Raw genomic sequence first — 26,566 nt, 5'->3', positions numbered from 1 at the left:
ATTGAGAGAAAGGGCAAGAATAAGTAAAAGATCAATAGTCGTAAAAAAACGAAACAAAGGACTAGCACTAGGCTGAGACAGAAGATGAAAGACTATGGGACCCATTGAAAGCAAGTAGGTAAAGTCTGTCACATTTCCCTTCACTGTGGGCTCCCTTTTCATTGCAATACAAAGTCCTGCACCTCTGTGGAAATACAGCAACCATGGCTGGAAGTAGAGAGAACTCAAAATGTCCACTGTATGGAAGTGGAAGTTAAATTTCTCTGAAAATGTATTTGACAAAAATCTTTAAAAGTGGAATGAATATGTACATATTCATAGTGTCTACAAATGCTACTGATACTGGAAAAATGGTAGCTCTATATGCACTCAAAAGTTTGGGGTCACCCAGGCATCTTCATGTTTTCCATGAAAATTCACACTTTTTTCATGTACTAACATAATCGGACAAGGGTTTTCTAATCATCAATTAGCATTTCAACACCATTAGCTAACACAATGTAGCATTAGAACACAGGAGTGATGGTTGCTGGAAATGTTCCTCTGTACCTCTATGGAGATATTCCATTAAAAATCAGCTGTTTCCAGTTAGAATAGTCATTTACCACATTAACAATGTCTAGACTGTATTTCTGATTCATTTAATGTTATCTTCATTGAAAAACTGCTTTTCTTTCAAAAATAAGGACATTTCTAAGTGACTTCAAACTTTTGAATGGTAGTGTACAATAGAAATGTTACTACTTACATTTTAAATTTGTTTCCATATTTGTCACCTCTATGCTATAGATAAACACAACCTGTAGTTCAGTCCACTTCAGCCTTGTGATCTTGTGACTGCTGGCTGAGAAACTAATGACAGAATTGTATTTTTACAGAATCTGTTTAGTGGAAACTGACAGAGATTTTCTACATGAGACACATTGCACAAAGTGATATTGATGAAATATCACAATTTCAACGTAAGGTTTGGATAGTTTTTCCAAAGAAACCACAAGCTACACATGAGTAGTTGGACTGTTGGAAAGGTTAAAAGCATTTTCTCTATTTTTACATGCAATTTGTTGTCATGTCACACAACATTTGTTTTTTAGCAGCAATGTAAACACTCACAGTTTACAGAAACAGCCAGTTCCCCAACAACTACTTTGACAATGACCTCAGCAATTGAAAAGTCAGTTATAACCAGTTGAATAACTTAAAATAATAGGCAAGAAGTTCTAATATTAACAATGCATGATTACAATCTATTCATTACTATGTTTAAGATATTCTAGTATACTGTACAGTAACTGCCATTGCAACAACTCCTCACATTTGCCACTAGATGGCACTCACCGGCGGACATTGGGCTAGCTTGTCTGCTGCCACAAGCTGAACGTTGAGATGTTTGGTCTGAGACTTCCCTCGTGTCTTGATCAGTCTCGTCAACACCTACATAACATTAGTGAAAAGAAGGAATAGAAGAATAGAAGCAGAGAAAGAGAGGGAAAAAACTGTTCTAGTAGCAATTTCACAGGATCTTGTTTCTTCAGTGTGCACAGTATAATTAATGATAGTTCAGAGCTCAGTTTTAGGAAAATGTATTTTATGTGGCTGCACAGTTCTCTCTGATGACGCTTACTTTTGGTGAAGAGATCTTGACATATACAAGGATTGGAGCCAGGGAGGTCTTGGACACCTGCATGGGGTGGTTGACTGTGTCTGCATCTAAAACCACCAGCTGCAAGCTGCGTGCAAGCTCAAAGATTCGCTCCACCTCCCCCTGGATCTGGGCTACAAAAGTACACAGCAAAAGCAAGACTTTAATGCCTAACTTCCTGGAAATTCAACGATTGGACGTATATAATTTTCTTCATAACACTGAAAAACAGACGCCACATCTAAAAAGGTTTTTCTAAGAGGAAATCTACAGTTTTTCTGCATCTTAAATAAAAGACCTTTTTACCTTTTGTTAGTTTTTCTGGAGCTAGGAAAATCCAAGAAATGCTAACAAACGGTCATATTCCCATGTCTGCTATATGATTTTACATGCAGAAAACAAATAAGTACAATATGGAAAATACACAGACCTGTCATTGAGTCTTTGGATGAATTGAAAATGTCTCAAATCAATGTAACTGTGACAGGACTACATGTAAAAAAAAAAAAAAAACGATTCCTACAAAATGAAGCTATAAAGTGATGCAGTTTTTATTTCCTTGTTTAACTAATCCTTAAGGTGAGTCTAGATTTGTTTTGCTTATGAGAGGAGTACTTTAAAGCTCAGCCACTAAAGAAAGAGCAGGAAAGCAGCACAATGAGGCTGTTCCTGTCCTTCAATGACTTATAGTACTCACAAATAACAGAAAATTACATATCTGTCAACCAATAAATAATCTTCATCTAAGTTTAGTTTCCTTTTTTCAGCAACTACAAAGGACACAAGTCAATGGCTGTGTGTATTTATACAGGAACAATGGAATGTGAGGTAATGGAAGGAAGGTGATGCATTCAAAAACACAGGGACTACCAGTGCTTTCAGTCATACATACCGGCAGCATCTGGGATGAGAGCAATGAGAAAGACAAGAGTAGAGAAAACCAAGTAAATCTCACCCCCTTCTGTTTGATGCCAGTTCTTTCCCTTTTCTAAATGATGGGGAGATTTAAACTATGCTACTGTGCACTGCTACTGGGACAAAAATATCAGTTTTCCAGTAAATATGTATTGAAACTCATTAAGCTGAGTGACACCATTCACCAAGTTATGTATGTGTAAGATACCAACTTCTCTCTGTCCAGATCCTGAAGCAATAGTTTTGGGCAATACACTTATTTTTTTGCAGAGAATTACATAAAGATAACAGCAATGTCATATCTGTACCCTGAATATGCAGCTAATGATTAACTTCGTTATTTAAGTGGCACTGATCAGCAGATTTTTGGTCATTCTTACTTCCAGGGTTGGACAGATGTTGGCTGGTCTGTTAGTCAGTCAGCTCACCATTTAGTTTCAAAGTGAAATAGTGCAATAGTTATTAGATTAGCTGCTAAGAAATTTCATACAGACATTTATTGCAGAGGGTTAAATCTACTGAACTTGGTGACTTTGCCTCTATTGCCACCATGAGGTATGAATTTCTGGTTATCAGTTAAATATCTTGATACCTCTTGAAGCGATCGGATTAAAATTTTGTTCACACAATCGTGTCCTCCACAGGCTAGTAATCCTTTAAATTCTTACCCCGAGTTATCATCATCACCATTTTAGTTTGTCCAATACTCTGGACCAGTTACTTAGAAAAAAAATAAATTTTCATGAGCCTCAGCTACACTTTGTATTTCGTAACAATTAGCAAATGTTAGCAAGCTGGTTTCCTCAAGCAAGATGAACTTAGCAGATATTCATCTATTCCACCATTTTCTTCCCCCAGTCCAGGGTTGGGTGGTGGTGGCAGCAGCCTGAGCAAATCTGCCCAGTGTCCCTCTCCTGAGCAATGCTTTCCACCTCCTCCTGGGGCATCCCAAGGTATTCCCAGGCCAGATGAGATACTGTATGTAATCCCTCCAGCGAGTTCTGGATTTACCCAAAGGAACCAAAGAAAGGCTCCAAAGAAAGGCTCCCAGAAGACATCCTAATCAGATGCCAAAACCACTTCAACTGCTCCTTTTAACATAAAGGAGGAGTGCCCCTACTGCAAGCTCCTTATCACTAAAGCTGACCCCAACAATGATACTGCAATCTCAGCATTTTGATCACTGTCCCGAGATCATGACCAAAGGTGAGAGTTGTAACATAGATTGACTGGTAAATCCAGAGGCTCAGCTCCCCCTTCACTATGACGGTCTGAAACAACGCTTGCATTCTTACTGACATTGCACCAACCCATCTTCCTTTTTCTCAACACACGATGAACAAAATCCCAAGATATTTAAACTCCTTCACTTGGGGCAGCAGCTCACTCCCAACCTAGAGGGAACAATCCACTGGTTTCTGGCAAAGAAAAAAATGGCCTCAGACTTGGTGGTGCTGACTCTTACCTCAGCCACTTCACACTCGGCTACAAACCGCTCGATTTCACGCTCAAGGTCATGACCTGATGACTTACGTCATCCACAAAAGGCAGTGTTTGAGTATGAGTTTTCCAAACAGGACATCCCTGCTGCACCTTGGGATCCTGGCCATGAATATTATATTTGATATTCATGTACCACGGTGAACACTATCATTGAAACATTAGCATGTTAGCTTCGTCCTGTGAGCGTGTTAGAGGGCTAATAACAGAATTTAGCACAAAATATTGTCAAGTGTCTGAGTGCAGCATCACAGAGCTGCTGTCATGGCTGCTTGAACACCCCGTTTCCACTCTTTATGCTCAGCTAAGGTAGGCCAACAGGCTACTGGCTGTATTTAAACGCATTCATCTGACTCTTTAGGCTTATATGCATAACTTCTGAAATGTAAAGCTTTTTTCTCATACTTTGTCTTTACAGCAGTGTATAAGGACCTCAAACATTAGCACCCTGTTGAATAAGAGCTAATCTATGTCACATTTATACAAGCAAACCTTGTGAGCCTAAACCGCAGTGATGAGATAAAGAAAAGTTAATTTCAGACCTGGGTCAGATAGTATCAGCTGCTTGTTTAACCTAATTAGATTTCTAAGTGGGTGAGGTTTGCCACAGGGGACAACACAATGAGTGCCAGAGAGATAAAGCAATTAAAGAAAAAACTTTCAACATCGATTTGTTGTTCTGTTCTGTGACTAGCACTATTCATGAGTTGTCCTGATGCAGTAAACTTTAACCATCTTCCAAACAGATAAAAGATGTGCCAAAGATTGTTTTTTTCTTCTGTGTAATGATAAACCACATACCTAAATTGGAGCGGGTGTTGGACCGGTCCATTAAGGCCTTTTTGCCAGGGTTGTTGAGGATGGACCGTTTAGCCAGAGAGATGTCTGCTGTGACACGTGTGATAGTTATTCTGGAAAAGAGACAAAATTTTTAAAAAATACATAAAAAGTGATTAAACAGTTACTATTACATAGTCATAATTTTCATTATGTTTCACTTCTAAGTAAATAGTATGACCATCAAAATTTAAATCAGAACTTACCTGCCTTCAAATCGATGCTTTAAAAAGTCAAAAAGTGCTTTTTGCATCATATCTGTAACCTGAAATAAAATATAATAATAATAATTTTAACAAATCTTCCCCACTATTCAAATTAAACAAATAATATCAAAGTTTGAAATTTGATATGAACAGCATCTTAGACCCTTCATAGGAAAAGAGACTCACCTCTAAGCCCTTCAGTGATGGTCCCATTAGAACCACAGGACGCATTGTTGGCACTACATCATACATAGCTATCTGCTCCCCCTGTGGCCACAGACAAATAAAATAATCATGCGGTTTCATGTGAAAAAGTTTCATATTTGACTGTAAATGTGTGTTTACACTGTGGCAGGCAGCATGTCAATATTACTTAAGATGAACTGATTTTGTATTTAAAAGCCTCAATTTATTCTACATAGTCATTGGATTGATCATCTTTCTGCCATTTTTTTGTTCCCACAGCAAAGTGATTTTTGCTTAATTAACAATCTTGTATAACTATATATATAAAATACAGAAGCGGGGCAGTTTCACAACATCAGTGTCGGTTCAGTAGCCTGTGTTCAACACATTCAGACCAAAAGGGGAAACCAAATGGGAAATCCAGCAGCCCAACATCTGTCCAAAATACAGATGTGCATTGGATTTTTCTCAAATGCTTTTCGAAAAATGAAACTCAACTAAATTGACTAGAGGGTTTATTATCACACGAGGTTCCAAAGCTTGCAGTGCAACAGTGAACAGGCTCAGCACAAGTGAGATCGTGAGTGCTACTACATTGAAAATCCTTTGTGTTTCTGAGGAGCGCTGTTCTTCATAAAAAGGTTGAAGCACTTACCGGTTTCTTTTTCACTTGCTGAGTAGCTGTTGAAATAGAGGACAAGAGCAACAACTAATGTTAATTCATCAGTCATCACAAATAAGAACAACAAACTCAACACAATTTATATACTGACCTTGTGATGGAGGAGTGTATTTCTTTGAGTTCAGATCTTGAGCTGCTTGAGATGCTGCTTTGCTGAAATGGGAGAAAAGTTTTGAATTTGCGCACGTCTCATCTCTCCCACAAATAAACAGGGATTTCATTACACTCTAAATTTCAGTGCTTCAGGCATGATAAAAATAGATCACCATGTGTCTAAGCAAGAAAAAAATTTGTGCTTGGAGGCTGTATACAGTATGTACTTATATAAGACACAGCTCTATAGAGCTCAGAGGGTAAATCCCTTGAAGTGATTCAACACACACAGTTGCCACCAAAGTCAAATTTCCCAGATGCTCTCGATGCGATTCTGTCAAACTAAGTGGGTCAAGTTAAAATCTGTCAGTGTGTAGGGGAACGTCTGCCTGCCAGGCTGATTAGGGCAAAACATCCAATTGACTGAGCAAAAGAATAACATTCATACAGCAGTTTTGAATTTTACAGGTTTTACCTCTCTGAATGTTAATTTTATACAACACATAAAATACACATACACCAACAACTGTACGAATTTTTCTGCTGTTAAAATGAAGTTTTATATATACACTACCGTTCAAAAGCTTGGGGTCACTTAGAAATGTCCTTATTTTTGAAGGAAAAACAGTTTCTTCAATGAAGATAACATTACATGAATCAGAAATACAGTCTAGACATTGTTAATGTGATAAATGACTATTCTAGCTGGAAATAGCTGATTTTTAATGGATTATCTACATAAGGTACAGAGGAACATTTCCAGCAACCATCACTCCTGTGTTCTAATGCTCCATTGTGTTAGCTAATCATGTTGAAAGGCTAATTGATGATTAGAAAACCCTTGTGCAATTATGGTAGCACATGAATAAAAGTGTGAGTTTTCATGTAAAACATAAAGAAGCCTGGGTGACCCCAAACTTTTGAATGGTAGTACGTACAGATAGGTGGGATACTGTTCTGTTAATTGCTTCTGCATCCCTCTTTCAAAATAATAAAAAAAAAAAGCCTCCAACAGTTGCTTTGTGTGCTGCACATGTTGTAAAAACCAAATTTGTAGTTTGTGATGTTTAGATATAAACATAAAACTCATCTGACTACACTTGGGCCTCACTGAATGGGAAAGGTTATGGTTAGACACCAGTTTTTATTTGAATCCCTCAGTGGATCTAACTAGGTTTAATTTCAACATTTGCCAGATGCTTAAGTTATACATGACAAAATCTTAAAGATTAAAATTTAATCCTTTGTATCACTTTTAGGGGACTGTGAAGTTTTATGTTGCAGCCCAATTAATACTCACGTCCTGAGATAAACAGCAAAAGGTGTAATATGTTGCGTAGCCTAAACTGCTGACATGAGAAAAAGCTGGTGAGCAGATTGCTTGAATTCATTTTAACCAACACTGTAAAAAAAAAAAATCTGTAATTTATACACTCACCAGCCACTTTATCAGGTGCAACTGTTCAATTGCTTGTTAACACAAACAGCTGTTCAGCCAATCACACGGCCACAACTCAATGCATTTAGGCACGTAGACGTGGTCAAGACAATTTGTTGAAGTTCAAACCGAGCATCAGAATGGGGAAGAAAGGGGATTTAAGTGGCTTTGAACGTAGTTGTTGGTGCCAGACAGGCTGCTCCAAGTATTTCAGAAACTGCACACAAACATCTCTAGGGTTTACAGAGAATGGTCCGAAAAAGAGAAAACATCCAGTGAGCGGTAGTTGTGTGGACAAAATGCCTTGTTGATGTGAGGGGTCAGAGGAGAATGAGCAGACTGGTTGGAGATGATAGAAAGACAACAGTAACTCGAATATCCACTGGTTACAATCAAGGAATGCAGAATACCATCTCTGAAGGACAACACGTCCAACCTTGAAGAAGATGGACGACAGCAGTAGAAGACCACACTGGGTACCACTCCTGTCAGCTAAGAACAGGGAACTGAGCCTACAATTCACAAAGGCTCACCAAAATTGTACAATAGAAGATTGGAAAAATGTTGCCTGGTCTGATGAGTCTCAATTTCAGCTGCGACATTCAGATGGTCAGGATTTGGTATAAATAACATGAAAGCATGGATCCATCCTGCCTTGTATCAACGGTTCAGTTGGTAATGGTGGTGTAATGGTGTGCGGGATATTTTCTTGGCACACTTTTGGGCCCATTAGTACCAACTTAGCATGGTTTAAACATCACAACCTACCAGAGTACTATTGCTAACCACGTCCATCCCTTTATGACCACAGTGTACCTATTTTCTGATGGCTACTTCCAGCAGGGTAATGCACCATGTCACAAAGCTCAAATCATCTCAAACTGGTTTCTTTAACACAACAATGAGTTCACCGTACTCCAATGGTCTCCACAGTCACCAGATCTCAATCCCATAGAATATCTTTGGGATGTGATGGAATAGGAGAGATTGGCATCATGGATGTGCAGCTGACAAATCTGCAGCAACTGCATGATGCTATCATGTCAATATGGACCAAAATCTCTGAGGAATGTTTCCAACACCTTGTTGAAAGTGTGCTACGAAGAATTAATGCAGTTCTGAATGCAAAAGGGGGCCCAACCTTTTACTGTAACCTAATAAAGTGGCCAGTGAGTGTGTACAGTGTATGTTTTACACATTTTGTCCTATTTTTTGTGCTGAAGCAAAAGGCCACAGAAGTAGTGCATTGTATGGAATTTTTAACAGATAGTCTCTTTAAATGGCATGATGAACATTAAAGATTTACTGAGAAACACTGATACTGATGTGGCATCACCACAGACAGATTTCAGTTATTTTTGCTGATCTTCTGCTGAACACCAACATCAGCATAGAACCAATTAACAATCAAAACCAAAATTTTAGCCTTTATAGAAATAACTGTTGCCAATATTTGGATTTTAACTTGTAAAACAGTCAGCATTGTATAAAGAAAAGAGACTGCGCTAGCTGTATGTTTCTTACATTATGTCAATTATAAAAGAAGACCAAGGAAGGATATAATATTGACTTGTTGACTTCAGTTGTAGCTTATTTTTACCGTAGTTAAAATAAAAATCCAGGCTTGACTCTTTGCCACTTATATCACCTGTTTGGTCAAAATGTAGTTTGATTAATCGTTGGATGAGTTTACATTTACTTCTGGTCACTTCAAAAAGGAACTTCTGTTTTCAAAGAGCAGCATGATGTACATACTTGGCTAAGGCCTTGGCAGCTTTCCTTGCCTGGACTTCTCTTCTGATGAGGATGGTTTCCAGATTGACTGGACTAGGGATGAAGCCCACCACACCATCCTCCTTTACTGGCCGGCCGATCCACCAGTCATTGTTAAACTTCTGAAAAGCAGGAATATAAACAGAGTGAAAACATGTACTTGAGTCATTGATGTGACTCACATTTTAAATGTGTTGATGTTAACAACTAAATTCAGCAACTGCATTCTATCCTTTAATGTCATTGTTAAGTATTGCACTGTGCATACACGACTGTTCAAAAGTTTGGGGTCGTTTAGAAATGTCCTTATTTTTGAAAGAAAAGCTTTTTATCCAAAGAAGATTACATTAAATGAATCAGAAATACAGTCTAGACATTGTTAATGTAGCAAATGACTATTCTAGCTGGAAATGGCTGATTTTTAATGGAATATCTCCATAGGGGTACAGAGGAACTTTTCCAGCAACCATCACTCCTGTGTTCTAATGGTACATTGTGTTAGCTAATGGTGTTGAAAGGCTAACTGATGATTAGAAAACCCTTGTGCAGTTATGTTAGCACATGAATAAAAGTGTGAGTTTTCATGGAAAACATGAAATTGCCTGGATGAACCCAAACTTTTGAACAGTAGTGTAGATCTCAGTTTTAATGAATCACTGTCAGGCCTTATCAGCTAAGCAGGGCTTTGTTTATAAACTTGAAATATGGGGGGAAGGGAGTAGACTGGGGGAATGTGTAAAATGAGAAAAAATAAGACCTTTTGGTCATTTTGTGTCATTTTCAATCTCTTTGTAGTCATATTTCATTTTTGCTGTGCCATCCCAATCTGCCTCTCTAGTTAAACCTCTGCATGCACTTCCTTGCTAGAACTCCACCTGCATGTACATTTGCATGATGTGTGTGTTTGTTTCAAACCTCTTTGACATGTAAAAAGTCTCTGGCCTCGAAGGTGACGGCCTGGCCCGGAACAGGGACGCTGTCGTCGTCTGCTGGCGTGTAAGAGAAGTTGCAACGTACAGCGAATGCCACAGGCTTGTACTGGAGACACAGGACAGGTGTTCTATTAATGTTTAAATCTTGTGATACCAACATACGACACAGTGCAGATCACAGCGATCAGGCTGTGAATGTCAAGGAGCATAACACCCAATAATATGCAGTAAGTCTGTGCAAAAGGGAAATTTGCCTTTAACATATGATGCTGTTACTGTGCAGCACCACATAACTGTGCAGTGTAGACCTTAGGATGAAGGTAGTCAGAGGGCAGGAAAGATTTTTCGACTCCAGATTAACCTGTTCTTAGAATCCCTATTAGGGTAAGACCCTCTAAGCTATAGAAGCTAACTTGGCTGGACCAGTAGTCTTGTTTCAGGGCTCAACAGAGGTCTAACAGCATGCAAAAATAAGAAATCTTTCACTTTCTTTGCATAAATCGCAAAGTTTTCATCACAATGTATTCTCAGTAATCTGGCCAGTCTTCCAGTACCTATACACCGCTTAATCCTCATTTGGATGGTGGGGGATTGGAGTCTATCCCAGCTGACTTAGGGTGAAGGCAGGATACATCCTGGACAGGTCACCAGTCTATCACAGGGCTACATATAGAGACAACCAAGCCCACTCACATTCACACCTACAGACAATTTAGAATCATCAATTAACCTGAGCATATTTTTAGAGGGCTGCATAATGGCGTGGTGGTTAACACTTTTGTCTTGCAGCTTGAAGAATCCCGGTTTGCGTCCCAGCCTTCCCGGGATCTTTCTGCATGGAGTTTGCATGTTCTCCCTGTGCATGCGTGGGTTTTCTCCGGGTACTCCGGCTTCCTCCCACAGTCCAAAAATATGCTGAGGTTAATTGATTATTCTAAATTGCCCGTAGGTGTGAATGTGAGCGTGATCGTTTGTCGTTTGTGTTTCTATATGTAGCCTTGCGACAGACTGTCGACCTGTGCATGGTGTCCCCTGCCTTCACCCCAAATCAGCCGGGATAGGCCTGCCCCCCTGTGAACCTAATGAGGATTAAGCAGTGTATAGAGGATGGACGGATGTTTTTGGAGTGTGGGAGGAAGCCGGAGTACCCGGAGAAAACCCACGCATGCACGGGGAAAACATGCAAACTGCATGCAGAAAGATCGCAGGAAGGCCAAGATGTGAACTGAGGATCTTCTAGCTGGAAGGTGACAGTGCTAACCACAAAGCCATTATGCAGCCAATTCTCAAAAATGACCTTAAAGATAATTCAAAAATATTTGAACATAAGAAATCTGAAAAATATCATGACACAGAGTATCCCGAAGCAGAACACTCAGAGAGGGTTGTCTGACACTCAAGGGAATGAAGTTATACGTTTTTCCTGTTGCTCTGTGTGTTTGTTGAACTGAAGAAAAGTGAATACCTCAGGGAACAATAACATACGTTCTGTTCTATTGTCATCATTACATTTGCCTGTACCTTTGTTGTCCCTTTATTAATCGAGTGTACTTGAACTGGACAATTGTGTCAGCAGCAGTGGAGAGCTTTGTTACTACTATGCACACATGCAGTCTAATGCAGGTTAATACAAAGACTTTGACAGAATCTAAACTACATGAGCGGAAGATGTGCTTAAGGTAGTGTAATATTTCATGATGATAAAATCCGCAGCATGCATCGAAATGTGCAAAAAAAAAAAAAAAAAAAAAAAAAAAAAAGAAATGTGCATTAGCCTTTTTCACAGACATGTCTCAGTAGAAAAAGTGTAAATAATGAAATGAATGTTTGCTGAATTGCATTTATCTGCTTCAGTTTCACCGTCATGGACTGCCAGGACAACAGAGCCACTGTTAATAGCATTAGCAACACATGCTCTTTTCCCACTGTAACAAATGAACATGTCTGCTGTGGAAAAAAAGCCCACTGCATCTTCCTCTTTGCTGAACTTCAGCCGCTGTATGCTTCCTCCTGATTGAATGCCTGTTGGTGCTGTAATCCTATCAGAGTCAAATGTCAGCGGCATGCCGATCCGAGCTGCTAATTACTCCACTTTGGAAAGATGAGGCTATGGAAGAGGCTGCAGGGTCAGCAGGGGACAGGCCCGGTATGTTTGCCGTCTTAATTATGGAGCACCAGCGGGAGCACATTAAATCTGTGGGGAGGGATTTAATTCAATATTCAACAGGACGTGTATCAGCAGGGGCTGCTTAAAATAGAGGCAAAGAGAGGGGATGTTCAATATCAAATGATATTTTTTTGATATATTTGCGTAATGACCTTCATTATCATTGTGGAAAAAACAGATATTACACCTTTTGTATGTGTCTGAGCCACAATAAACTGTGAGACTACATCCTGACATAATTTAGCAGGTTCAGTTTAATTTAATTTCAAATTGCTTATAAATTTTGAGAGAATTGGGACTTTTTTCTAAAAGGTACTTCACACTTATAATTGTACTTCAGTTTTGGTGGCTTTGGGAGACAGAATATAAAAGCCATATACAAAGGATGTAAAGCAAATGAATTAACTTTCATTTTAACACTCTGCACTACCAGAAAGCTGCAGTTGAAAAAATATTCTGAGCAGGTTTATTTACTGTTTATTGTATGTCTTGTCATTTCGAAAAAAAAAAATCTTGCTCAAATAAAAACCGGGGATTTTTGGGATTTGCCAAACAGAATAGAATGAATAGGGGAAAAAAATTCTGCAGGACATAATGATTCTAAATAATTCTACATGGATGACACATGAGTGTCTCCTATATATCATTATTGCTGCTAGAGCAAAAACCTTTATCACATTTTAAATTGGCCATTTTAGTGTCGCTTCATTAGACTCCAGTGTCTTTCAGTGAATTAATATTCTATTACTATACTGCTAGAAAGCACTCAGCTGAAGGTGTCAGTATGTTATTTGAACTGAAGCAGCAATAACCAGTATCCTTCAATATTATCCTTCTCCAGAAACTATACACATGAAGGGACGACAAGGATGACGACTGCAGTGACTCATTTTAATGGCAGAATATTGCTCGGCTAATCCAATCTCCCGATGTCTGTGTTTCCTGTCTGTGATGTAACCATGTCCTTGAGAGCAGGATGTTTGAAAAGAGTCTGCGAGGAGTCGGGTGATACCGTGATGCAACCATGTGAAAGTACCTTGGCCTTCTCAAGCTGCACCTGGGCGTTTCTCTCCTCAACAAAGTCACTGTCCTGACGCTCTCCCTGCAGGAGACAGAAGGAACAACAGTCAGTTTCACCAGTTCCCTGTATCGTTCATAAAGAGGTGCACATGAAAAGCTGTGACAAACTTCAGAGCAGTAAACTTAATCATTTAAACACACTAGATTCAAAGACATTGTCACATATTTTTCCCAAAAGGTCCACACTGATTCTTTCAGGCTCAGGTTGGGACCACATATCAGTGAAATGAGAATTTTTTATTTTTTTTTTTAAGTACGCAGCGAGTTACAGATTTAAAAGAGAAAAGGATAAAAGTCATGACAAAGAACCTTTTTGTTTCTATAGTGTTTGACAAATGTTTTTAAACTACACTACCATTCAAAAGTTTGGGGTCACCCAAGCAGTTTCATGTTTTCCATGAAAACTCACACTGTTATCAGTGTAGTGTGTGTGTGTGTGTGTGTGTGTGTGTGTGTGTGTGTGTGTGTGTGTGTGTGTGTGTGTGTGTGTGTGTGTATAAAAGCATAAAATAGGAACAACACACAGATTAAAATTCTGATTCCAAAACATCAAATAATAAATAAAAAACACACCGACCTTAAGCGACATATGTCTAAAGAGTAGTCCGACAATTTAGTGTTGCATTTCCATAAATGCAACACTAAATTGTAGTGTTTAGTTAGTGTGAATTGTCCAAATCAGTGTCACACAGACTGAAATATAGTTTCTAGGATGTTTAATGCTTTAAAAACCCTGTATTCGACTTCTTCTTCAGTCCGTCGGCCTGATAAACACCCACATCTTTCACACTCGACTCCTCCGGTTTATAACAGAAGCTTTGCACCAGATCCTGTAACAAAATAGAAAGCCTGGGCTCCTCAGTACCACCAAGAAGCCATAATTCATTTAGCCACAACCAACGGTCACGTGACAAAAATTCAGAGTTTTAATGGTTCATTCCAGAATTGGAGGACATTTTACGTCCCACCCATCAAATTTGAAATAATCCATGTACAAAATAATAAAACATTCAGTTGTGTAAATGTACTTGATTTACCAATCAAGCCTTTGATAGTTTATTACCTATTATTGATGAATATGGAGCAGAAAATTGTAAAAGAGAAGGTTAATTTTAATTTTGAAGCCCAAATGTCCTCCAGTTCTGCTATGACCCTTATACATATAGTCTGTGTTCATCCCGAGCAGAATGGAGACGACAAGAGAAACTGAGAGGAGAATAAAACATATTGGACCAATGAAACAACCGCAGCATGGCTCATACACAGTACACAGCAGCTGAAGATACTTCAGCATGGTGAAATATTGGTGGGGTAGAGTGGAAAAATGAAAGTTTAAAGAGGCTGTAAAAATGTAAGCAGTTGAATATCTATTGTGAAGCTTCTATTTGGTAACAACACAAAACTTTCCACATATTGATTAAATTTTCTTTCTTTCATTCACCAAATAAATAATCAAAAGAATGAAATTAGTTTTTAATGTTTTTTATGATTTATGGCATTTAAACTGTACCATACTGTGCAAAGAACACTTCTAAGTCCTTATTCCTTCTGGTCATGCTTGTGCTGTTTCCACAAAAGGTGCAAAAATGAGTAGACAGTGAGCACAAAGCTCCCAGAAACTGCTTGAGGTTCAGAAGCTTTGCTAATGTCAAAGAGGTCAGTGAATGCAGCACAATGAGTAGAACTCACAATTAATCAGTTCCATAAAATGTCTTATAAATCCAGCTAGATTCCAAGATAACATTTTAGAAGTCCACAGCTGATCAGATCCAATATTTAGCATTTTTCTATCAGTGTAGTTAAGTATTTAATTTGATTCCCAGTAAAATAACTGAATTTAACTGCTTCTTACTGTCTGCACTCACCTCTCTGGAGTTGAGCAACATCCCGCCCACAGTCACACATTCCAAGCAACAGCCAATCAGCAATGAAGGTTATATGGTATAAAATTCTCTTTTAATTAAACACATAAAAATAAATAAACAAAGTTTTGACAAGGAGATGTAATTGCTAAAAATGTATATCAATTCCAAATATCACTTATTGGTATCCTTGCTTGCTAATAATCAGCATCAGCTCTGGAAAAAAATCCCCACATCAGTCGACCCCTAAGCACTATAATGTTAGGATTTTGCTGCATCTCATGGATATGCGTTCCCATATACTGTTCCCTTTTCCAAAAAGCTCATGCCTTTAATTGTCAGGAAGTGTTGCAGCAGTCCCCTCCTGGGACGCTCAGGTTTATGTGCCATGTGTCCCTGAGATTAGATTGTCCCTTCAAAGACATGGTAATTAATGCCCTCTGTGTCATCGCCAGGAGGTGGCACAGCCCCCCACGTCAATCTGGCACTCAAGATACACACTTGCATCCCAAAGTCACAAATCAGCTCTCTGGTTGTAGACAGTCTGCTCAGTTTGGTGCATTTTAACATCATAGTGATTGGCGTCTTTGCTGTTTTAAAATAAACCAACCTATTCTCAAATTGCTTTCACACACAGTGGTTTTGGTATTCTGTGCATAAGAGTGAGAGAAATTTTAGAAAATAGCTTCAGTGTTTCCATGCTGTATTTATTTTATGCATATCTTATGTTATAGTGCCTCTGTTGCATTATAATCATTCAATACATTCTTCTGTCTAAAGAACCTTAGATTTGCTGCTACATACACTACTGTTCAAAACTTTGGGCAAAAAAAAAAGAACAAAGGAAGCAAAATTAGAGCCGAGCAACAACTAAGAACTAAGAAAAGCAGAACTGAGTGAAATGTAAACATGACCATGAGATAAAGTGACGGATTTAGTGCAGAATACTCAGAATAGTGCAAACTCACACTTTTATTCATGTGCTAACATAACTGCACAAGGGTTTTCTGATCATCAATGAGCCTTTCAACACCATTAGCTAACACAATGTAGCATTAGAACACAGGAGTGATGGTTGCTGGAAATGTTCCTCTGTACCTCTATGTAGATATTCCATTAAAAATCAGCCGTTTCCAGCTAGAATAGTCATTTACCACATTAACAATGTCTAGACTGTATTTCTGATTAATTTAATGTTATCTTCACTGAAAAAAATGCTCTTCTTTCAAAAATAAGGACATTTCTAAGTGACCCCAAACTTTTTGAACAGTACTGTATACTTATTTTGAAAGAAAAGTTTTTTTTTTTTTTGTTTTTTTTTAACAATGAAGTTCTCTAACTGCACAGAAAAGTGCTGATCTTTACTTTCAGTGTTCACAGGATCATTTATTTCTTTCTATTCCATGTGCTCGTACTGAACTGGGTGAAAGGCTTTTGCTTACTCTGCACCTTTTGCATGGAATATGTTGCAGCAAAATTGGAAATTAAGTTAATATCATTGAGCGCTTTTAAATCCAAATTGCGAGTTCTTGAGGCCGACTCCACAACTTGCACTTATTTTTCATAACTTGCTTGTAAGTTGAATTCTTTCTTTGAATTCTTGAATCAGAAATATAGTCTAGACATTGTTGATGTGGTAAATGACTATTCTAGCTGGAAATGGCTCATTTTTAATCTACATAGGGGTACAGAGGAACATTTCCAGCAACCATCACTCCTGTGTTCTAATGCTACATTGTGTTAGCTAATTGTGTTGAAAGGCTAATTGATGATTATTTGTGCAATTATGTTAGCACATCAATAAAAATGTGAGTTTTCACGGAAAACATGGAATTGACAAGGTGACCCCAAACTTATGAACAGTAGTGTATAATGATTGTGCAATTTGTAAAAACAACTTCAGGTTCACAGTCTTGAAACATCAGAAACTTGGTGGGTCAAACAATAAATTATATGATTTTGGTTTGAAAGACATGTTTTCATTCAAAAATTGCCAAAATTACCATTGATCAAATCCCAAACCTAGAAAACGTGAAGAATAAAGAAAGAATTGTCAGGTTTTTAACTTTCTGATGGCCTCTGAACTGCTCATCTGAGACAGAAAACTAAATTCAATCTTAGAATCATGGTATTTCCTCACAGCTGAAAGATACTCATTATTTATTGCAATCATTTAATCACACAAGTCTTCATTAAAAAAAATCACCAAAAATAAACCGTTTGTACTAAACTGATATTGTTTAAAAAAAAAAAAAAAAAACAACAAAAAAAACCCCCCAAAGATTCTGTCTCTATTGTAGTTTTGGCTGCAGGCTCAGTTTATAGAGAGCAGATATGAGATAAATAGTATGTAGATTCCCAGTTGTTCCACTGTTAGTAACACTAGGGAGCACTTTGAAAAATAGAATGACTTATGGTATTGCAGCTCTGTTATAGTACAGAATAGGACTGGTGGTTCCACAGAGGTGCTGGACTTTCTATTGTAGTCAGAAAAGTACCCAAAATGAGGAAAAATGCGCCAGGACGAAAAAACATCCAGAAACTTAGAGTTAACATGCTGTATTCTTATTATACCCAAGTCATCCTAAGTGATAAAACAATAGCGATAGACACTTTATCAGTAGCAGAGGTTAGAATATATATTCATAGTTTAGATAAATTATACCTCTTTACCTCATCACCATCATTGAGTAGATCTACAGAGGTACTGAGGGGAACTACTAAGCCCTGTATACACACATATCCAACAACACAGAACTGACACTGATGATACAAACTAAGATTAAAAAACATCTAAAGTGTTGTTTTTTGTTTTGTTTTGTTTTTTTACAATTTTCTTCCACTTGGAAAAGCAGACCATTTAAAAAGATCAATAATAATTTCATTGTGAGAAACTTTTTAGCTAGCGCAGCTCTATGGTGATGTATAAAAAAAATGCTCTCCGTAGTTGTGAATTATTTTGGTTAGCAGTGCAGAAAAACACCAAGAAGCACCATGAAGGTTTTAGCTGCTGTTAGCGAAGCACTGGAGAGTTCACTGCACTCTCCTGTACTGATCTGAACCAGAGGTTAAACCAGTGGTGCACAACTGCTGAGGATTTCCATGTGTTTTTCCTTCTCTATCCACTCTGATGAATTATTTCATGGTCCTATTTAGACAACTTGAAGGCCTGAGGTTAAGGTTTATAGAAAGAATGTTTTGAGAAATTGATCAGTCACATGATTAACGAGACAAAGGGAGTTTTAGTTTACTGCAAAAGCCAAACCACAGTTTTTTCTTGACCTAAACAAAAGCAACACAAAATAGAAAATTTATTGTCACTTTTACAAAAACAATGAAGATCAGTTTCTATTTATATATTTTAAGGTGCAATATACTAAAAGTAAAAGATGATATAATTATGGAAAATGCAATTAAACTGAAGAATAGAGTTAAGACATGTATAAAATACATAATGATGAATATTCTAGTAATGACTGATGTTCTGATGGTATTGTGTGTCTGTGGAGGACACACACAGCTGGAAGACTATAAAGTACAACATGTATGTTTGGTGTGAAGACAAATCACACACTTTTTAGAAAATGAACTGTAGAGTGCTCAAGACATAATGGTTTAAAGTTAAGGCAATATAACTGTTAAAAATGTATAATAAACTAAACAATACATACAGGTGTAATATGCATGAAATCTGTCACAACGCAGTAAGGCAGAGTCTGAACATGTCTGGGTATGTTCTCTGTAAAACATGACCTAATGGTAACATAATGTTCTCTGTAGGGGGTGATCTAGTGGGGAAATATGATAACCTGATGTCAAGATCTGACCAACAGATTCAGAAAAGTATAATGATGTCAAAACTGTCACTTCAATAATACGCCCTATAGGCATGGACAAAATGACCATCTCTCACAGCATAAAAGACGATGTACAGGTCTGTATCCGTGGTTTTTCTTGAGGTGTTATCACTGCTAAGAACTACTCCCGGATTTTCTGTTGACAATAAATCCTGCTGCTGACTTCTCCTGGTGATTTTTGTGGATCTTTAAAGAAGCTTTTAGAACATTTGAACACAGTCAAGTCATAGACTCTGGCCCATGATTTGGGACTTAGTTTCCACTTCATCACACTGTCCGCATTAGCAGCATTAAAAAATAAACCCTATAAAGCAATATTAAACACAGACAAAAGATACATACAACCAAAATATGTGCAAAAGAGCAAATGTGGACCAGAATGTAAGCATCTATACAATGTAGAATGAAACCTGATCTCTTCACAACAACGCTTCACAACTACAAGGAACCAAATGTAATTTAATGAACCATTCATACTTTGAACACTGTCTAACCTAGCCTGTGCTGCCAACAAATGACACACAGCTTTCTTCACTAGCAAAATGTTGCCACTGAACATAAAAGAGACAATAGTCAGATTTTCCAGCAAAACATCACATAGCACACGGCCACAGTCACTATCCTCCAAAACTACAAGACCGTTCAAAAGTTTAGGGTCACCCAGACAATTTCATGTTTTCCGTAAAAATTCACACTTTTATTCACGCGCTAACATAATTGCACAAGGGTTTTATAATCATCAATTAGCTTTTCAACATCATTAGCTAATACAATGTAGCATTAGAACACAGGAGTGATGGTTGCTGGAAATGGGCCTATTCCATATTCCATTAAAAATCAGCTAGAATAGTTTAACATTTACCACATTAACAATGTCTAGACTGTATTTCTGATTAATTTGACGTTATCTTCATTGAAAAAAAAAGATTTTCTTTCAAAAATAAGGACATTTCTAAGTGACCCCAGACTTTTAAAAGGTAGTGTATGTGTCAGCACTCCTGAGACAAATGAAAAAATAAACGGACTGATGGCTCTGTTCTGTTCACTACAGAGGCTAATAAGAACATACTGAATGAATATGAAAGTCAGTCACTGTGTTCACTGTTCAAACCTCATGCTAGAGAACAATTTCCCTCTGGCTCCCGTTTACCCATCACCTGCTCCCACTCTGTGTTATTCCAAGTGAGTGCACACTGCGATGCCTGACACTAGTGGGACACTGACAATGATGGATTACACAGCGTGTCACTACTACAGGCCAATTGTTGTGTGATGGACCTATCTTCAGCTTCAAAATACTCTAGTTTAATGGCTTGAAATATGAAATTAGGAGTGTATTCTGAGGGAGAGCTGAGGAAAAGGAGCACTGGGTAAATGAGGCGCAATGAGAGGAAACGTACTAGGAAAGAGCAAAATGGCACAGTTGCAACAACAACCATCTTGGCAAAAAAAAAAAAAAAAATCTGATGGTTTCAGTTTGACAACAACATTTCAACCTATGCTTGCTCATTAACATATAAAGACAAGGACAGAAGGAGAAATAACCAACAGAAGAGGAGCTTCTGATGAGCTCATCTCATAAGTTCAGTGAGAAGCAGAGCAGAAACCCACATGAACGGTTGGCCCATCCGTTCCTAGCTGGGTACAGTAAAACCTGCACAGTGGGCTTTGGCTGCAGGTCTGAGAGACTATACACTGTAAAAATAAATCGGTAGCTGTACATGTTTTTTTGTGGTTGTTTTTTTAAATGTTGCTAATTTCTTTCTGTATTTTTGAAACACATGGAAACGATATCACCAAAATCACAAAAACGTGTCAGATTTTATTGCAATTTCACACGTATTTTCATTTTATTACTCCTTCAAGGAGGTGAAGCCTCGGTGGAGTAATGTGACAATCGGCACTGATTTGTCCGTCCGTCTGTTTGCAATGTTACTCAAAATGGATTTGGATGAAATTTTCAGGGAAGGTCAGAAATGACAAAAGGACCAACTGATTAGATTTCGGCAGTGATGCAGCTTATAGTCTGGATCCACGGATTTGTTAAAGATTTCTGTATCATTGCGAGATAGCGGCACAACGTCACTGTAACTATGACAACAAGTGAACACTACGATCACATGATTGCAATCCTACTACAAATCGACTGCTGCAGAATGATGTGAAGAACAACTGATTAAATTGTGGGAGTGTTTCCGAGCCACATCAATTCCCGCCGCCCGCTACATATTTAGGTCATGCGATTCGGTACCTGTACATAATGTACACATGCATAACACACGTCTGTGCTCAGCACAAGGTCATTTTGTTTGTGGGTACATCTATATTAAATGGCCACATTCTATGGCGCCATGATTTCTGCAACAAATTTTTTTAAGATTTCAGCCGTCGGAAATTATATAACGAGCAACTTTAGCGGAGTCCTGCACTCTCTGAGTGCTTTTCTTATTTAACAGATGAAATGGATCAAGTATAATATTTATTTGGCACTTCACCTGGAGGAATATTACCTTTTTTTGTTTTACAGTGTACTAAGGCACCACTCACTGTTCACCATTAGTTGATGTTCACCATTTTCATCTCCTTTTTCTTAGATTAACACTCTAGTATGCTAACATTTGGCGTTGCACAGCTGGTTGGTAGGAATATCTGGAGCACTGGGTCATAAACAAAGTCCTTATAGGTAAAGTCTCACATCGTCATCTTATGGGCAGTTACTTTGATCTGACAAGACCAGACTTCCGTCTAACTCAGGGGTGTGAAACATATGGCCCGCAGACCAAAAGCAGCCCACCAGAGGGTTCAATCTGGTCCGTGGGGTGACTTTACCAAGTGTAAAAACAGACAAGACATTAATTGCAAATTACAAATTTGTAAAACTGAAAATTTAAAATAATTTCTCAATCTTAGCCAGTTGTTTTGATTATAAAGTAAAATGCTATATGGTTCAGTTACAGATACCTCATACACTGTGATCTGTTAGTTGTAATATGTAAACCATAAACTGAGGCATAACGTCATTGAAACTGCACTTATTTTTCTTAAGAAATTTCAGGTTGTTCATAATGTTTTTTTAAAAAGATAGTTTATTAAATGTGAACATTTTCAGAATAGGATGTTTCTGCTCTAAAACAAAGGGAAAAATGCATTATTTTTTATAGGTTAATATGCTATGAATTTACTTGTCCGACCCACTTGAAATCAAATTGTTGTTGCTGTATGTGACCCCTGAACTACAATGAGATTTACACCCCTGGTCTAAATGAACGGGGAGAGAGTCAAAACTTAAATTTCACTGGTACATAAAAAAACTGCATGTATAGAATCACCAGTCAAATCCATTCTTTTAAATGCCTACAAAGTCTGGTGACTCGGTTTCAAAATAAGCAAGCGTGAGAAGTGGTCTCATCTTCCATCACTGTTCACCAAACTTTCTTATGTGCTGACATCACTCAGAGAATTCTGTGCATCTTCTTCGCAGCTGGCAAACAGACTTTAGGTGCATTACCGCCACCTACTGGGCTGGAGTGTGCACCAGTGTTACTGGTGTGCCAGAAATTAGACAACTGAAAAGGTGCAATTAAATACATTATTTTTTTAACACGTTATTTTTTCTGTAATTAACTAATCGAAATTATTGTGTTAAAGTCCGAGCCCTGATTATTATTTGTGTCTTATTTTTTGTCCACACAAGAATTATTTCATGTTTGAAATGTTTATTGTTCACTTTATAACAGATGTTGAACATTTTTGATAATTTAAAAATAAGAATAATGCATGGCAGCAGTAGAAGAATGTCAACATCCATTTTGTTGACATTTTTCTACCCGTTTCCTCCAGTTGTTGCTGCTCTCCATCCCTCCTCTTTGTGCACTTCATCACCTCTTGTATGATATTACCAGTGATAAAGAGCTTGGGATAGTAATACAAATAATAGAATTTATTTAAAAGTGTAAAAGGTAACTTAAAATTTAAATGGAATGATATCAAAAAAACATTTTTTAAGTAATGTCTAGAATACGAAATAAAAAAAAAAAAAAAACTTTTCATGCAAAGATACACAAAGATATAGCAAGAAAATGACCACACCGGGTCACTTTTGACCCACTTATGCATCTAAGGGTTAAGAAGGATTCAAAGATGTTATAAACAGAGCTGTTGAAATCATTCAAGTAAAGAAAAAAAGTGCTATAAAAAGAGAAAAATGCAGCACTGACAATTTCAAGGTGCTACAACTGGTCATGCTCAGACTTATGCAATACAGGTGACCAATATATGAATGTATTATATTGTCTTTTCTAATGTTTTGTCATTGCTCTTTTTTCATAAATCCCCTTGTAATATGTTTAGCAAAACATTGTAGACTAAATTCATTATGGATCAAATGAGTTAGGAATAAAAGCAGAATAGAAAAGAATGATATATCAGAAAGATAAACTGAAACATCTTTAAAATAGGAGAGAAAAACTACATTAACCTTGGAGGCAGACAAGGCCTCAAATAACATGACAAAAAAAGGATTTGAACACCGTGTATTAACAAGATGGGATCGTGCTGGTAATTAGAGAATACAGCGTAGAAAGGAGGGTGCGGTGGAGATAATGTCCTGACAGAGAATTGAACATGATGAGGAGGGAATCAGAGACGAGGTGGCCGTAAATCTCCCTGAGGCGCAATTATGCCCAGGTTTTTGTTTACCCGTGCCTGGTGTAGACATCTGTTCGCACAGCACACGCCTCTCCGGCAAGCCAATGTCACCCAGCCAACATTACAAAACGCCAACGCTGAATTATTAAACAATGCTGAGCTACTGCAGGTGACTTAGATATGAGAGGGAAAGAAAAAACGAGGAAACCACATGAATTATTGACGGGATTTTACCTCATAAAGTCATGTCTCACGTCAGTATATGAAAATATCATTATTCTTGCATTTTAAATTATTGTGTGGGCTGTACTGATGTTTGTGGCACAAAAATATGGATTGAACCTGTTCTGTGTTTCATTTTATTATTTTATCTTGTTGTGTAACTGTCTGAAAATAACTTTTTACCCACATTTGTAGTTATATATAGTAAAATGACTAAACCATGTTTTTCCATTTTATCCCATAATCATCAGGTTAGACATTCAATCAAATGATTGATTAGTTTGGGAAAAAAATAAGCCTGTTAACATTATTCAGCTTCTAAAATGTCAAAGATTTGGTTGTAAAAACAAGTACTTTGAACTTGCCCCTCAAAACTCAAAGCTGTTTCTGGTTGGATTTTTTTGCTCCTGTCACATTTTTCCTCACTGTGGGTTCATTTTTCACTGCAATATAAAGTCCTGCACAACTGTGACTAGAAGGACAGGGAAGTCAGAAATGTCTGCTGTGCAGTATGGCCCAGTTAGAATGCCATGAATTATATTTTTTAAAAAAAACTATAAAATCACTCACAGTACTCCAAGGCTGCTCAGTCGTATGATTTCTGACTGAAATCTTGAAAAAAATTTGTGGCAGAAATCACGACACCACAGATTGTGGCCATTTAATATAGATGTACCCACAAACAAAATGACTGCGCTGAGCACAGGCGTGTGTTCTGCATGTGTACGTTATTTACGGACACCAAGGAGGCCAATGTAGGTATGTGAGTTGATCACATCCAACTCTTTTCAACTACACACGCCTCCCTCTAAAATCATCTCAAGTGCAAGATTATCAATTAACAGTTACATGAAGAGCTTGAATAATGACTTTGTCTTCAACATGTCTGTGTCTGGGACACACTCTTAGCAGCACTTCTACCTTGTTGTTGAAGTGAGTAGAGGGACCATAATTTTCCACTTTTGGTGCCAACGTGACAGGGAGGAGGAGCAAACGATATTCTCATGAGGACTTTCCCGTACCATGGGTATGAAGATGTCTGTGTGTGCATATGTGACCTACTGTACTCACACCTGCTCAAGTACAACTGACACTTCTTGCACTTTGAAGGGCGGGGTGTTTCTGCAAGGACATTAGTAGTTCATGCAAAATAAGGGCGGAGCAAACATAAAAGCTTGCTGTTACGGGAGGATCAGAGAACCCAGGCGCAGAACACAGAAGCGGGGAGACAGAAGGAAAATATTAAACAAAACAAGAACTACAACAACACAAAAGGGAAACTGGATTGTGAGGGAAAACCAACACCAAACACTCTACGAAAATTAACAACTAACAAAAGGGGAAACTAAATCAAAACCTACTCAGAGCTAATGTAACAAACCACTAAACCCAAAAATGAACACTACAACAAACTAAGGCAAGAGAAATAACTGGTCTGGCCAGACTGAGGTACTCACAAAAATGGGGAGACAGGCTTGGGGAAAACAGAATCCAAATGCAACTAAGGAGACAGGAAACAAGGAACAGGAACTGGCAGGAATCCGGGGGGAGAGCTGAGTCCATGGGGGGCTGAAGCAGTCAGGAGGTAAGCAGGGCTTGGTGGGAAAACCAGAATCCAGGAAGGGCTCGGAGTCTATGATCTGGTGGAGAGTGAGCGAATGAACAGAGTTCATACAGCTGGAGGTGAGGGAGCGAACAGGTGAGTAGAGTGAACTAATTACTGCAGCTGATGAACATTACTGCAATCAGACTGCAGCCAGGAGATGCAGGGAGCAGAGAGAGAGAGAGAGAGAGAGAGAGAGACCGGGACGAGAGAGACAGGAGGGAGAGATGACAGACAGAGGGAGCCAAAGGGACAGACAGGTCAAAACAGATAAACAGATGAGGAACCATAGGAGAAAGAAGGAAAAAAGAGGGAGAAGGAGGAAGAAGGGCAGGGCTGGAGCACGGATCATAACACTCGCAGGACAGCATTCGATCCAAATCATTCTTCATTGTGCTCTGTGTTTACTGCAGTCTACATGCTCTCTCATTTGAAAATGTCCTGTGGGAAAAGGTTTACTGTTGATGTTTTGGAACAGCTCTTTGACAGTCAAAGTGACAGAGGAGAATGTTCCTGAGACAAAAGGTTGTGTTGAGGACGACCCTGATTTTGAGGCATTCTCATCTGAGGAGAATGAGTGTGCTGACCCTCCTGTTGTCTCTCAACAACCAGCAGACACGATCCCTTCCAAAAATGGAAAGATAATATGGTCCATTTCCCCACTTCAACAGCAGGGTAGACTTAGCGCTACTTATATTATCAAAATGGTTCCAGGCTTCACCAGATATGCAATCAGCCATATTGAAAACGTCAAGCCATCATTAGAGCTCTTCATACCTCCATTGATTGAAAATACTATACTTGGGATGACAAATTTAGAGGGGAAGCATGTGTATGGGGACAGTTGGAAAGACTTGAATGTAGTTGACTTGGAAGCGTACATATGCTTGCTCATTTTGGCAGGAATTTTCAAATTAAAAGGTG

At 38.2% G+C, this 26,566-nt stretch overlaps 1 protein-coding gene across 2 annotated transcripts in view; it reads right to left on the bottom strand.

The window, feature by feature from the left end:
* The window catches only part of cacnb2b (calcium channel, voltage-dependent, beta 2b), a 50,120-nt gene that overhangs the window by 5,530 nt on the left and 18,024 nt on the right, over positions 1 to 26,566 (bottom strand). Inside the window, exons 2-12 of one of the 2 annotated variants that reach the window (XM_023265060.3) lie at positions 13,408 to 13,473; positions 10,188 to 10,310; positions 9,255 to 9,394; positions 6,060 to 6,121; positions 5,942 to 5,967; positions 5,287 to 5,367; positions 5,101 to 5,159; positions 4,859 to 4,968; positions 2,535 to 2,543; positions 1,625 to 1,776; positions 1,339 to 1,434 (exon numbers count right to left, since the gene is read on the bottom strand). In XM_023265060.3, coding sequence (XP_023120828.2) covers positions 1,339 to 1,434; positions 1,625 to 1,776; positions 2,535 to 2,543; positions 4,859 to 4,968; positions 5,101 to 5,159; positions 5,287 to 5,367; positions 5,942 to 5,967; positions 6,060 to 6,121; positions 9,255 to 9,394; positions 10,188 to 10,310; positions 13,408 to 13,473 — 924 coding nt within the window. Of the gene's footprint in view, positions 1 to 1,338; positions 1,435 to 1,624; positions 1,777 to 2,534; positions 2,544 to 4,858; positions 4,969 to 5,100; positions 5,160 to 5,286; positions 5,368 to 5,941; positions 5,968 to 6,059; positions 6,122 to 9,254; positions 9,395 to 10,187; positions 10,311 to 13,407; positions 13,474 to 25,496; positions 25,728 to 26,566 lie in introns of those variants that run through there. The other variant, XM_055014652.1, reaches the window with a different exon arrangement.

Source organism: Amphiprion ocellaris, chromosome 10 (genome assembly GCF_022539595.1).
Source record: "Amphiprion ocellaris isolate individual 3 ecotype Okinawa chromosome 10, ASM2253959v1, whole genome shotgun sequence".
NCBI classification, from domain to species: domain Eukaryota; kingdom Metazoa; phylum Chordata; class Actinopteri; family Pomacentridae; genus Amphiprion; species Amphiprion ocellaris.
This window is presented reverse-complemented; position numbering and strand designations above follow the sequence as displayed.